General features: G+C 35.1%; 1 protein-coding gene across 1 annotated transcript; it reads left to right on the top strand.

The window, feature by feature from the left end:
* Positions 1-629: 629 nt before the first annotated feature.
* LOC25494206 (uncharacterized) lies at positions 630-12,056 on the top strand. Its single transcript, XM_013602997.3, is given in 17 exon segments — positions 630-811; positions 1,798-1,895; positions 3,399-3,848; positions 3,934-4,210; positions 4,844-5,145; positions 5,537-5,719; positions 5,938-6,115; positions 6,118-6,683; positions 6,768-6,862; positions 6,955-7,014; positions 7,101-7,189; positions 8,467-9,051; positions 9,220-9,294; positions 9,510-9,580; positions 9,666-9,723; positions 10,501-10,759; positions 10,963-12,056. Coding segments are annotated over 15 exon segments (3,930 nt in total). The 5' UTR covers positions 630-811; positions 1,798-1,895; positions 3,399-3,435; the 3' UTR covers positions 11,682-12,056.
* Positions 12,057-13,664: the final 1,608 nt, after the last annotated feature.

Here is a 13,664-nt window from a genome sequence, read left to right as displayed (position 1 = left end):
ACCAGAAATTAAAATAGTTGAACAGGTCAATAAAGAAATTTGATTTATCTAACTGCATCTGTTTTCTTGTTCCTCAATGTTATATCGAGATGTTCATGATTTCAAGGATGACCGCACAAGAGATTAATGCATCAAGAAGATGATGAAGATGAGAGGGATGAAGATGATGAAATGGGAAAAAAAGTTAAGTATTGTTGGCTCACTGGAAGATACGGTAGACATGCATGATATAACGGCTATCTTTTAATAAAAAAAAATCAAACGGTTTAAATTAAAAATATTAATAGGATCTATGGTGGACCACTCTTAAGGTTGGTCCACCATAGACATCATTTGGGTTAAAGTTAACCCTTGGAATTTATTTGGCAAACGGAGAAAAACCTGAAGAACCAAAACGTACGTTTTATTAATTGTGGGATCAAAATAAAAATTTGAAATTATTTGAGGGACCATTAGATCAAATAAGCCATTAATTAATTACGAAGATACTAATTGAGAAGCACATGTGTGTAACACAATGCCAGATATACGGTGTCGAACAGCGACATTACCAAAAACTCCTCAATAAACAAGGTACCATAATTTTCTAAAAGACATAAAAGAGAAGGGTAAAACAGTAAATATAAAAGACAACCCAATTTCAGCGATGAATGATCAAAAACACCGTACTCTTCGTCGTCCTCGGTTTTGCTTCTTACAAATTTGAACCTATAAACTCGTTCACCACCGTCGTCATTCAAAGTTTCAATTTCAACCATTCTTCGATTTTCTCAATCCACGATTAAACCCTCTCTTCATTGCAACATTCAAGGTCTTTCAACTTTCAATTTCGCTCTTTTTTTTTCAAATTCATTTCTAGGGTTTTATTTTCTTGCCAATTTTTAATGCCTTTACTCTCCCATTAAGGTTCTTCGCTGTTTCCTTCTTTTCATTTTATGTTGATTTTGATCTTAGGGTTTCTAATTCTTACTCCTAGGTCTCGTTTTTTTTTACCAAATGAAAAGATAATTAAAAAATCATGCTTTTCAGCAAATTGAGATGGAACCAATAGGGTAGAAGATTTATCTGCGTGTATGAACTTGCTATCGCATAGAAAATAAAAGTTATATACTTGCTTTCTCTTTTTTTTTTTGTTATAGTTAGTGTATCAAAATTTGATTTTTATTTATTATCAAGCTATCATATTGTATATTATGATTTAAATAAAGCAAATTCTTCTAGTTCAGATTTTGTATTAGTTTGTAATTAGTTGTCATTGCTTAATGTGGTAGTAGATAATGTATTGAACTGAGGAAGTGAATTTAAGAGCAAACGAAGATGGGTGTGATTTGTAAGTGTAGGAAACGAAATTTATCAATAAGAGTGTGCACGTGATGTTACTGCTTGGCACACTAAGAAAGTGGGTCTTGATTTTTTTTTTTTTTTTGCCGGGTTGGAAAATGAGCTGATTATTGGAAAGATTGATCGTTTGTTTTTCTTGTGAATGTGATTAATGGAGATTAATGAATGGGGTAAAGTTAGTTTTAGAAGTATTGTCAGCATATATGGCTGTGGTGATTGGTTTGCATTGAGTATATTGTTACCAAATCTTCATAGCATATGTCAGTATGATGTCAGTTGAGTATTTATTCATTTCTATGAAATCACATTTCTGTATATGATAATGATCATGGTGCCGGGTGATGTACAATTGATCTGAATTGCATAACTTCGACTAATATGGAATTTGGAAAAGTTCTTACATGATTATGTAATTCACATTTTGACATTAAATTTTCTTTGTTAAAAATTTTGCAGCTTCAAAAGATACCTACATTTTCTTTTTGAGGGGTGGATAGATACCTACATTTATAAAAGAGCCGAGGAAGGAAGATATATGCTTATAAAGACTTAAGGTAAGAAGTATATTACATCTTTAAAACTTCATGGATGATTCTTCCCCCCTTCAGAATGTATTTGGAATGAGTCCATCTTTGCTTCATTTGCCTTTGCTCAATTTACCCCATTTACCTTCATGGATGTGTGACACGTGTTAAAAGAATATCCAATGGTTGAAATTAAAAAGGGAAAGACAGGTAATAAAACAAAATCCCTAGCCTACTGTTCACCTTCTCCTTCACGTCCCCTTCCCCTCACCACCTGTAACCAGCCTCTTGTCGCCGCCCACCGGTAATCAATACATCACCGCCATCTCTTTGTATCGTTGTCGTCAACATCATGAATCAGCCCATCACCGCCACTGTCACGAATCAACCAATCGTAGCCGCCGTTACAAATCATCCCATCGTGGCCGCCATCACAACGACGGCGTTTTCATGTGATTAAGAAACAGGTTGAGTTTGCGTGGATTATCTACCCCGTGTCATTAAAACTAACCGCTGAATTTATTTGTTGGTTATTTACCACAGAATAATTAAGTTTTGTTTTAGATTTTTTTAATTATAATTGTTGGGTAAAAGGATAATACCAGAGATCCACCGCCGAAAATGAAGCTTCTTCTATTTTGAAATATGCATCAGTTATGGAAAAATATACAGAGGCAATCTGGAAAAAATACAGAGATTGTGTTTCTAAAAGTAATCACATGTGTGTTTGTTTATCTTTCCTTTTTAATTTCAACTGTTGGATATTCTTTTAACATGTGTCACACATCCATGAAGGTAAATGGGGTAAATTGAGCAAAGGCAAATGGAGCAAAGATAGACTCGTGGAGCAGTTTATTTGTTCTGTTCTCCTTGATTCTACCTTAATTGAATCAAAATGTATACTTTTTTAACCTCATGTTCAGTTTTGTTTTATTTATACATTGCACCCAATGTTTGGTCCTGTTTTAGTTCTAAAATAATAAAATGTACCAAATATAGATTAGAACCCATATTTTCCATTTTGTATTGTCGCATCTTGTCTACCAAGTACCTACTTTACGATAGTATAGTTCATTGAATTGAACTTAAGATAGTTAAAGTCATTTAGGAAAATGTTCATCTGCTACTTGGACTTGTTGTGATCAGTCTTGTGTGAGTGTTATTAAATGAGATTTTGTTTTCTGGATATATTTTTTTTAGTTGGAGGCGGTATACTATATGGAGCAATGATATATTAGTGATATCAGAATGAGGACGTAGTCCTGTATATAGCAGTTATAAATATCATGTAATTTAATCCAGCTTTTTTGAGATTAATCAAGTTGATTGAAGTTAAGGATTTATAAAAAAAATTGGGTTTCCATTTTAAGTAGCTTTGTATGAGAATAGTGTTGCTAATACTGTTAATTACTTCTACAAATTTTGACATCTACGTGGACTTCTAATCTTTGGAAATAGTATATATGTCAAATATATTTAGAATATATATGTCAATTGAGTTTGATTTTTCTATTATGATTTTGACCTTTTCAGGTAATTTTGTCTTGAAGGATGTGTGTGAACTAGTACAATGGCAACATCTAGTAAGTTTGATGCATCTTCCAGTAGCCCGGATAGACCTCTGTACGCTGCGCAGCGTGGATCCAACATAGCTGCTTCATTAGATAGATCAGGTAGCTTTCGAGAATGCATGGAAAATCCAATTTTGTCTTCTCTGCCCAACATGTTGAGAAGTAGTTCTCCAGCAAAACATGGGGATGTGGAGAGCTTCTTTAATTATGTGCATTTTGATCCAAAATTACTAGTAATAGACCATAAGTCTAATCGTCATGTGGATTATAAGCGACATGTTAATGCTGCTCTTGGAATTTCACCTGATGAATCTCCATCTAGTTCTGCAAAAGGAAAGCTACTGCCATCCCCAGTACCAGAAGACGTCAAGCGTATGAGGGATAGTTTGTATTCAAGCACTGTGAAGGCGAGGTAGTTCTTTGTAGGTTATTTACTTGCATTTAAGATAGGTTTATGTAATTACGGAATAACATTGCATAATTATGCATTTTAACAGGGAACGTGTGAAAATGTTCAATGAAGCCTTATCTGTATTCAATGAAGTTTTCCCACTTGTAAATGTGAAGAAGAGATCTCGAGTTGAAGGGTTTTCCAATGATCGTTCTAGTGTCATGTTAAATGACCGCTCAGTCTTGGGGCCAAGCGTGGGTAAGGTTGGCGTTCAAGGTCATCATGTCACCGGTGGTTTTGAACTAGATCAGCAAAAGTCGGAAGAAAGGACCAAAAGTCTTGGCCCAAACAAGCGCCCTCGAACTTCTATGGTGGATGTAAAGGTATGTGTCCGATTTTTTCCCCACGATTGTTTTCTTGTGTTAACACTGCACAATTTCATTCTTTCTTTTAATTCCTTTTAATGTTTTTTATTCAATTTTATATTAATTTGGTTTGAACTTCATTCTTTCTTTTAATTCCTTTTATTGTTTTTTATTCAATTTTATATTGTTTTAGATTGAATACTGCATTTATATTAGTATACTATATATACCTTGTAGTATATTTTGAAACATTTGTTCTCCATATCTCCAACTGACGATAATTGGTTTTGTTAAATTCTCTATTCTCAAAAGATACGTGCTAGAACATTTCCTCACTTGTGTGCTAGTAGATATATCGCTTCATATATAGAACTTTTTATGCATAAAAAAGTATGGTATATTTGTTGTATACAATTTGTATTAATCCTTAAGCTTTGTGTTTCATTACCTTTAGTTAGTTTATGCCTTTAGTGTGCATATATATATTTTTCTGAAAGTGGCGAAATGCCGAAATGTAGATTTTCTTCCTGTTCTAATGAGGCACAGGTGTGTGTCGGTGGCTTTAAACTTGTGTTATTTCTTTTACATGTCAAGTCAGCTTTAAGATTAACATGGTGTGCACAGAACTGACCGTGTTTTGAAAAATTCTAGATGGATGTACGCACCAATTCTCTTGTCAGGCCATCGGGGACTGTTGATAGAGATAAAGAAAAGCTACGGATTGCCAATAATGGTGTAGTTCAGAGTGAAGAGCGAAACTTACCTATTGTAGGCGATGGTTGGGAAACATCAAAAATGAAGAAGAAGAAGCGTTCATGCATCAAATTAGATGTTTCTCCAAGTACTACATTGAATAAACCTGCGAATGGTTTCCAGGAAACTAAACAGGGAATGCAACAACGACTTGCTACTGATTCTCGGTCGAAATTGAGTAACGATTCTAATTCTTTTAGGTATGGAAGTATTGGATAAATTGTTGTTGTTGTTGTTGTATGAATATTTTAAGTGATTAGTGCAATCTTTATTATCACGTTTTTCAATTTAATAGTTTTTGTAGATATTGAAACATGTTAGTAAATTATTATCACGTTTTTCAGTTTAATAGTTTTTGTGGATATTAAAACATGTTAGTAAATGGTGAAAGGATCTATTTGAAAGAAAGAGTTCTATTGTTAGGGATTTTGCTAGGTTCTTTCTTGTTTTTAGGACAGTGGCTTTAAACTCTAATGGAAGATTTCATGTAACAGTATATTTTTTTATCATCATTATCATCATCATCAAATTCTTATCTGTTTTGCTAATATTTAGATTATAGATATAATATTTTCATGTATCTTTATATAGGCTGGGAGTTTCTAATGGAACTGTTGCAGCTAGCAAATCAGATGGAATCTCTCAGCAGACTGGGTTGGGTATACGTACCCCTACCCACAGAAACGGCCAAGATAACAATTCCCTTGTGAACGATAAGCGGGGTCGTTCTGTTAGTTCAGACAAGGATAGGGTGAACTTCAGAGCTGTTAACAAGTAAGCACGCAAGCTGTGGCTCCCATTTTCTCCTTTATATGATTTTTTACTTTGAGGACAAGATCTTTCCTTGGCTACATTTTTTACGCGCTGCTTCTTATATTCTTGTCCCATTTCTATGTGCTTTTGGAGCCTTGTGATTAGTGATTAAAACCTCTTCATGTTTATGATTTGAATTCTGCAGTTGATTAAGTTTCCATATCATGTTTTATGCCCAGGGCAACTGTTCGTGACGAATTCAATTCAGCTAGCCCTACCTCAAGTGCTAAAATGAATACTGCTATTCGGGCTCCACGGTCAGGTTCAGGAGTTGCCCCCAAGATGTCACCGGTTGTTCATAGAACAGCTGTTCCTAATGATTGGGAGCTTTCTCATTGCACCACAAAACCCCAGCTGGGGTTAATAGTACTAACAATCGCAAACGTGTGGCATCAGCACGGTCATCTTCCCCACCCGTTGTCCCCTGGCAGAGGCCACAAAAGAGCTCCCGCACTGCCAGAAGAACAAGTTTTGTGCCTGTTGTTTCGAGTAATGATGAAGCTCCTACCGTGGATGCTGTTTCTGATGTGGCTGGTAATGATATAGGGTTAGGATTCGTGAGACGCTCAGCTGGCAGTTCTCCTCAGCAAATTAGATTAAAAGGTGAACCTTCACCTTCGGCAGCTTTATCTGAAAGTGAAGAGTCTGGGTTGGCTGAGGTTAAACCAAAAGAGAAGGGCAGGAAACCAGAAGAGATAGATCTGAAAGCTGGACAAAATGTTCCAAAAGTGTCTAACTTGGCAACCAGAAAGAGTAAGCTTGTTTCTGGTGAAGAACTTGGAGATGGTGTTCGGAGGCAAGGCAGGACGGGGCGCAGTCTCAATGCCACAAGGTCACTGGCACCAATGACATCTGAGAAGCTTGGAAAAATAGGAACTGCGAAACAACTAAGAAGTGCAAGACAAGGATGTGACAAGAATGAAAGGTTAAAATGCTTCTATCTCCTGCTAATTTTTTTTTTTTTGAGCACATGAACCGAAGTCTTAAGGTTTTTATGGAATCCTTGCAGCAAGGTCGGTCGTCCACCAACAAGGAAGCTTTCTGATCGTAAGGCCTATGCTCGTCAAAAGCCTACTGCCATCAGTGCAGCAGCAGATTATTTTGGTACTAGTTAAAACATTAGAAAATTAAATAACACAACATTTGTATGTTTAGTGTAAGTATCCTTGTTCATTTTTTTTGTTTCGTTGGTTTAGTTGGGTCAGTAGATGGACACGGGGAGTTATTGGCTGCTGTAAAGGGTGTTATCAAATCTGGTATAAATCGTACTAAAACTTTATAACTATTCTTCCTAAATAATTTCCCCCTGATGGAGTAATTTAAAGCATTTTTATTACTGCAGCCTACTCCTTCTCCAGCCCATTTTGGAAGCAGATGGAACCTTTCTTTAGTATGATACCCGAGGAAGATATTACTTACTGGAAGCAGAAGGTACTGATATTCAATTTTTCAATGATGGAGTTCACTTTTCTTTTTTAACGTTTGTGACAGATCAGTAGTCATGCTTGACTATTGACACTTAGTCACGACACTTCCATAGGAATTATGATGGAAATTAGTACATTGCAGCGATGCTTTAGATTTTTGTGATGGTGTCCATAGAATTGCACATAAAGTAGCAGATTAACTATATCATGTGTAAGTAATTATTGATGAGGAAGACCTTGTTGTGTTATTGTATGCGGTTACTCGTAGGTTCTGTTTTGTCCTATTAGATCATTGGTTAGTTCTATTGGATGCAATGAAATGTGTCTTAGGCTGCACTGCTATAGGAATTGGATCAATTAAATGATGAAACATTGATTCTCATCCTCCATTGCTCAAGGATCTGAATCTGAAATCGGGCTACAGTTTTGATGAGAATTACAGTAAAAGGTTATCTCAATTCCAGGATTGCAGAGCCGTGGTCCCACTCCCGACTTTCTTAAAATTTGCCGTACCCTGCACTCCTCTCTCAACTTCTTTTATTCTGTTATTTTCCCTCTTGTTAGATGTACCTAACTACGTAACTGTCACTAGCAGAAACTGACTCAGATTCTATTCTCTTCATTCCTATTTCACCTAACATACACCTTAGTTACTCTGGGTTTACTAGTATTACTACTGACTACTGAGAATTGTTGAGTGTCAATTAGAAGATAAGCGCAATGGTTCCTTTTGTTTTAGACATGTATTTGATGTTAAAGATATGACATTGCAGAATAATGCAGCCCAGCCATTGACTGTTCTAGTAAGATATGACATGTATATTTCATGTTTGTACACCAAATCTTGAAAGCTTACGGAAATTAGCTTAGATCTGGTAAAGTAGTGGCTGTGTTTTAACCTTTTCTTCTCTATATGATGGAAGTTTTTGGCTGTTATTAGTTCTACCAGCAAATTTCCTCTATAGTCACCATAATATGACACATGATTGATTATTTTCGAGTTAGAGTGATGACAAAATTCTTGTTACACTTATTCACTACGAATGTTTGTTATTTTCTGAACCAATATGGAACAGTACTCACTGCATTTTATTTTTTGGTCTTGTTTTCTGTATATCTTTTCTGCATTAGTTTGTTGTGAAAACCTTAGCTTCAAATCTATTTATTTTTTTATTGATGATTTAAGCATAATTGATTTGGTTCGAAAAAATGGAATTTCTGAGACAAATCTAGAATACGAACCAAACCAAACTTCTTTAACACTTACACTTGCCCTTTTAGGTAAATCTTGAATCAAGCACTCTGACTCCAACTCCGGTTCCTTCAAATATAGATGGTTGTGAAACCGTTGTTAATAGATATGGATTGATTGGCTGTGAAAGAGATGTCAGGTCTGATGCTCAACGTAGTGCTGGTAATAATACAGAAAAGTTACCACTGCCCAAGGGAGATCATAACGTGGTACCTCTCTGTCAACGACTTATAGCTGCTTTGATATCAGAAGAAGATCGTAACGGTGGAAATGAAGATTTGAAGTTTGATGCATATGATAATGAATCTGAGCTTGATGGAGAATTAGAATTGAGTGGTTTAGATCACCATTCACTATCTAATTTTCAGTTTTCTTGTCATTCTGCTAATAATGGTTATGGGATTATTGGGAAACCGGCACATGATGAAAGTGATATGATTGATAATCCTAATTTTGGGTTGAATCCAAGCTTTGGCAACTCGATAAATGGTTTTCTTCATGATAAAGCATTAATGTCTAGCTTAGCCTGTTCAGAGTTGCAATACAATAGCTTGGGTATAAATGATAAGCTTCTATTGGAGCTTCAAAGTATTGGACTTGACCTCGAATCAGTGGTAAGCTTACTTGCCTAATCCAGTGATTTTTGACTATATTGTTCTAGCTTGTTTGCTATTTTTTCAGAAATATCTTTAATTTTACTAATGGATTACTTACAAATGTTATGACTTTTGTTTCATATTTAGTATGTTACTATGATCTTAACTGTTTTTTTTTTCTTATAGCCTGAAATGGTGCAAGAAGATGATGAAGCCATATCGGAGGATATTACTAGGTTAGGCGAGCTTTACCAAGGACAGGTACAATTGATGCTGAAGTCAAGTTATACTGTGCTAACTGTCAAAATCCCCCTACCCCCGCAACTATTATTGTTATATGACATTTCACACAGTATAACCATTTAGATCGGTTGTAGAGCTGGAGAGATTTAATTAATAAAATTCGTCAGTAATGAAGTTGATCTTTTATCTTATATGATTTAGTTTGTGATTTTTTATTTTCTTGTGTATTGTAGGTTTCCAAGAAGAAAAATTTGCTCGATGGATTATTGAAATCTGCATCAGCAGCAAAAGAACTTCATGAAAAGTAATTGCACTGCCATTTTTACTCGTTAAATGCTAATTTTAATTTTTTTTGTCTTTATTGTTCTAAATATAAACTTGTTTGACAGGGATTTTGATCAACGTGCTCTAGACCAACTTATTGTGACAGCTTATGAGAAATACACGGTAATCTTCTTGACATTCAAAATTACTGTTTGTTCATATAATCTGGTTGTCAGCTTTAGAACAAGATTTTCCCATGCTAATTTAGTTTTACCCCAAACCTCTGGGCTGAAGATCTAGCTAGAGCTATATTACAATAGTTGCATAAGATGTTGGGGATATTTATATATATATATTTTTTTTATTATTAAAAGGGGATATTTATATTACACTACTGGGTAGTGAATTCAGAGTGAGGGCCTGTTTGGTCTCTCTGTCATTGTTCAGGTATTTTTTCTGAGTGGGGATTAGAAGAGAAATATTAATGTGTGAAAGGATCATATATTGTGCTGTGTAAACATTTGACAGTAAGTGATCGTCATAGTGCTCCTCCTACCTCATTATGAAGTATGAAATCCTACCATTTACTTCTGGAAATGTTGAATCTCAAAGGATTCTTACTCTGCTCTTTAAATTTGTATGCGACAGTTTTGGCCTATTCTTGGTATTTGTAAGCAAAACCAAAATTCATGCTTTGACCTATTATTTGCCTAAAATGATTAAAATTGGCCTTAGGAAAATCGTCCAGCATTCTATTTTCTATTAGGGTCGATAAAAGGGTTGCCCTTGCGTGATGATGAAGTCCCACGTTTCTGTTACCAAAGTCTAAAACTCGAGAGAACTAAATCACAAGCTAGGAACCTTAGTGTTGCAGTTATAACAAGGCTCTCCCTATAAAATGCCCTGTATTGCATAATTACGTCATATGTCAGAGTGGCTTGACAAATGATTAATTGACAGGCTTGTCGGGGTGCATCGAGCGGAAAAAGTTCAAGCAATAGCAAAATGGTCAAGCAAGCTGCAATGGCATTTGTTAAATGGACGTTGGAGCGATACCACCAATTTGAAGATACAGGCAAGAGCTGTTTCAGCGAGCCTTTATTCAAGGATTTGTTCCTAACTGCTTCTTCCCAGCATAGCATTGTTAGGAAATCGGATGGATTGGAGGCTGATTCTTCAAAACCATATGCTTCTCCTCTGTCTCTGGAAGCAACACCAGGTTCTTCATTAATTTCTGGCCTACATAATTTTATGTTGTTTTTATTCTATATCTGTTGTGTCAGTCACACTTACATACTTAGATAACAATTTATACACGCCATCTTCTTTGCCTGATCTATAATGTCTTTTTTTTTCTTCCTTTTGCTCCTTTCAGCACACGCTAGATTTTGATATTTTGAATTATATTTTTTCTTTCTGCAGCTTCCATGGGTTCACAGCCGAGCCCATCACCATTTTCTCAGAATTTGGATAATCTTGATCTCACTTCATCAGATATGCTTCCTGCTTTAAATAATTCATCTGAGCAAACCAGTGGAAATGAAGATTTCTGGTCAAACAGGGTGAAGAAGAGAGAATTGTTCCTTGATGATGTCGGGGGTACTCAAGGTAATTCAAGTACTCCGGGGATCGGAAGTTCTCTAACAAGCAGCACAAAAGGAAAGAGGAGCGAGAGGGAAAGAGATGGAAAGGGACATGGCAGAGAGGTACCATCCAGAAATGGAACTACAAAAGCTGGTAGACAAGCATCATCAAGTGCTAAAGGAGAAAGAAAAACCAAAACAAAGCCTAAGCAGAAAGCAACTCAGCATTCTGTTTCTGTAAATGGCCTCCTTGGCAAGTTGCCAGAGCAACCAAAACCGGCATTGCCTTCTGTTTCAAAGTCTACGGAAAAGCCTAGTTATAGAAATACCAAGGAAAAGGATGAGTTTGGATTGGGTGGATTGGATGAGCCAATTGATTTGTCCAACCTGCAGCTGCCTGGAATGGACGTGCTCGGCGATCCCGGTGACCTTGCTGAAAATGGTCAAGATCTTGGTTCATGGCTGAATATTGATGACGATGGATTACAAGATCATGACGATTTTATGGGCCTTGAAATTCCCATGGATGACCTTTCAGACTTGAATATGATGGTTTGAAGCTGCTTTCTTTGTACAGAGTTCATTATTATACCAATAACAAAGGAAACAAAGTACTCTGAAGAAATAACCAGTTACATAGGGTGGTTTTATGGCTAATTCTGTCTGCAATTAGGTTATATAGATTCTTTGGTAAATTATTCTCTCCAAGTGTTGTTTTCGAGTGACCTTTTCAGCTGTTCAGATTTTGCTCGTGTTCAAGTTTGTGACTTCCACTGTAAAGATCTTTTTGTTCAAGGTAGAAGTTAGTATTCCTAGTGATTATATGTTAGAAAACATTACTCTGGTTGTAGCTCTTACAAATCAGAGAACAAGGCCTCATGTACATACATTTAAGTTTTATAATAAAATCAGCTTTTTTGTTTGCCGGAATGACATTAAGTTTGCTACTTTTTGTTGATCTCCTTCCTACCCCCTCTTCCTTTGGTTTTCTTTTGGATTTTGCATTTTGCAGATGCATACCTCAATGTGATGTGGTGCAAGTGGTTTGCTGCAGTTGCTTCATCATGGTGTTATCCACATTATTCAAAGAGGTTGGAAAATTTTAACGACTGATGTGAGTGTTGTGAACTGATTATTACTTGTGTTTCATCAGATAATCCATTGTCGCTTGCCTTTGTTACTTTAGAACACTATGGCGTCGTTTGATTTATGTAGCCGACCTCATTTAGTGCAATAATACTTGGTTGTTGTAGTTGTTGTTGAAGCAGAATCTGGGTATCTATCCTTACTCTAGCTCTTTTTATTTTATTTTTTATTAATATCTTGGAAGAAAATGTACACAACACATTTTACTTGATTTTGTAATAATCTATTTGCATAGAAGTTCTTAGGCATTGAGATAATTGTTAATGTCCTTGTCCTTCTAGTTGATTTTAACTTAACAGAGGTTCTTATTGATGCAAGTACTCCAAATATTTCTTCCATAATAAGCTTTCCTGATTTCCATTTTTCTGTTTAAATTTAAATTCTGCTATTATCCATAGATAACTAATAGCATGTGCTCACATGGAGTAGCTTCCTCCTTTAGCACGATTTTCTGTGCGTAGCTGCATATTTTATGTTCCGGACCCAGGATTTTCCTATATATTGGGACTTGATGCCAATTTATAGTTCTTATTGTGTGCATGTATGTTACATTATTACCTTTATAATAAGTGTGAAGTTATTAAACTTATTAATTAAAGGTAATATAAAACTTACCTGACAATCGATGAAACTTAAGTTTTTATGTACAGAATAAAAATGTAAATGGTTGTCTATTTCTACAAATGTTATTCCCTCCATTTCAAAATACATGTCGCAGTCTACCTCTACACACATGTCAATACCCAACTTTGACCATTAATATCTACCTGTAATAAAAAATTATAATTGACCATTAATATCTACATGTAATAAAAAAATATAAAAATTTGATATTTTGAAAATATTCATCGAATCAAATCAACCATCTTATATGCTAACATTTGTATTTATATATTAGATAAAAAAAATATTGTCAAAATAAGATATGTGAATAGTGGCACATTGTAAAATTGCGACTTGTATTTTAAAAGTAATAGTTTTAAGAGTTTAAAGGGGATGCAGTGTTAATGTAAACCAACTTCAAAGTTTAAACATACATCTAATAAAAATATATTGTTCTGACATTAGTTTTATAAATGATCCACCGGAAAAAAGTTTTTATAATGGAATCTTAAAATTAATGATATAAATTGCAAAATAATGAATTCTCGTTAAAAATATCAGTGTAAAGTTTAAACATGATTTATACCTATAATGCATGTCTATTGATCTCTATTTTTAAAAATAGAATTTTCCTACTGAGTATTTTTTTATCGGTACCAAAACTTTTGCGATTTACGTTAGTGAATCAAGAAGGCATTCCAAAGCATATAAAATTATCTTTGCTAAAATTTTAATGTAAGAATAGTTCATCTAATCTATCTGTTTACTTATATTAAAAGGTTTTGGGGTGTC

The sequence above is a fragment of the Medicago truncatula genome, chromosome 4, assembly GCF_003473485.1.
Source record: "Medicago truncatula cultivar Jemalong A17 chromosome 4, MtrunA17r5.0-ANR, whole genome shotgun sequence".
NCBI classification, from domain to species: domain Eukaryota; kingdom Viridiplantae; phylum Streptophyta; class Magnoliopsida; order Fabales; family Fabaceae; genus Medicago; species Medicago truncatula.
This window is presented reverse-complemented; position numbering and strand designations above follow the sequence as displayed.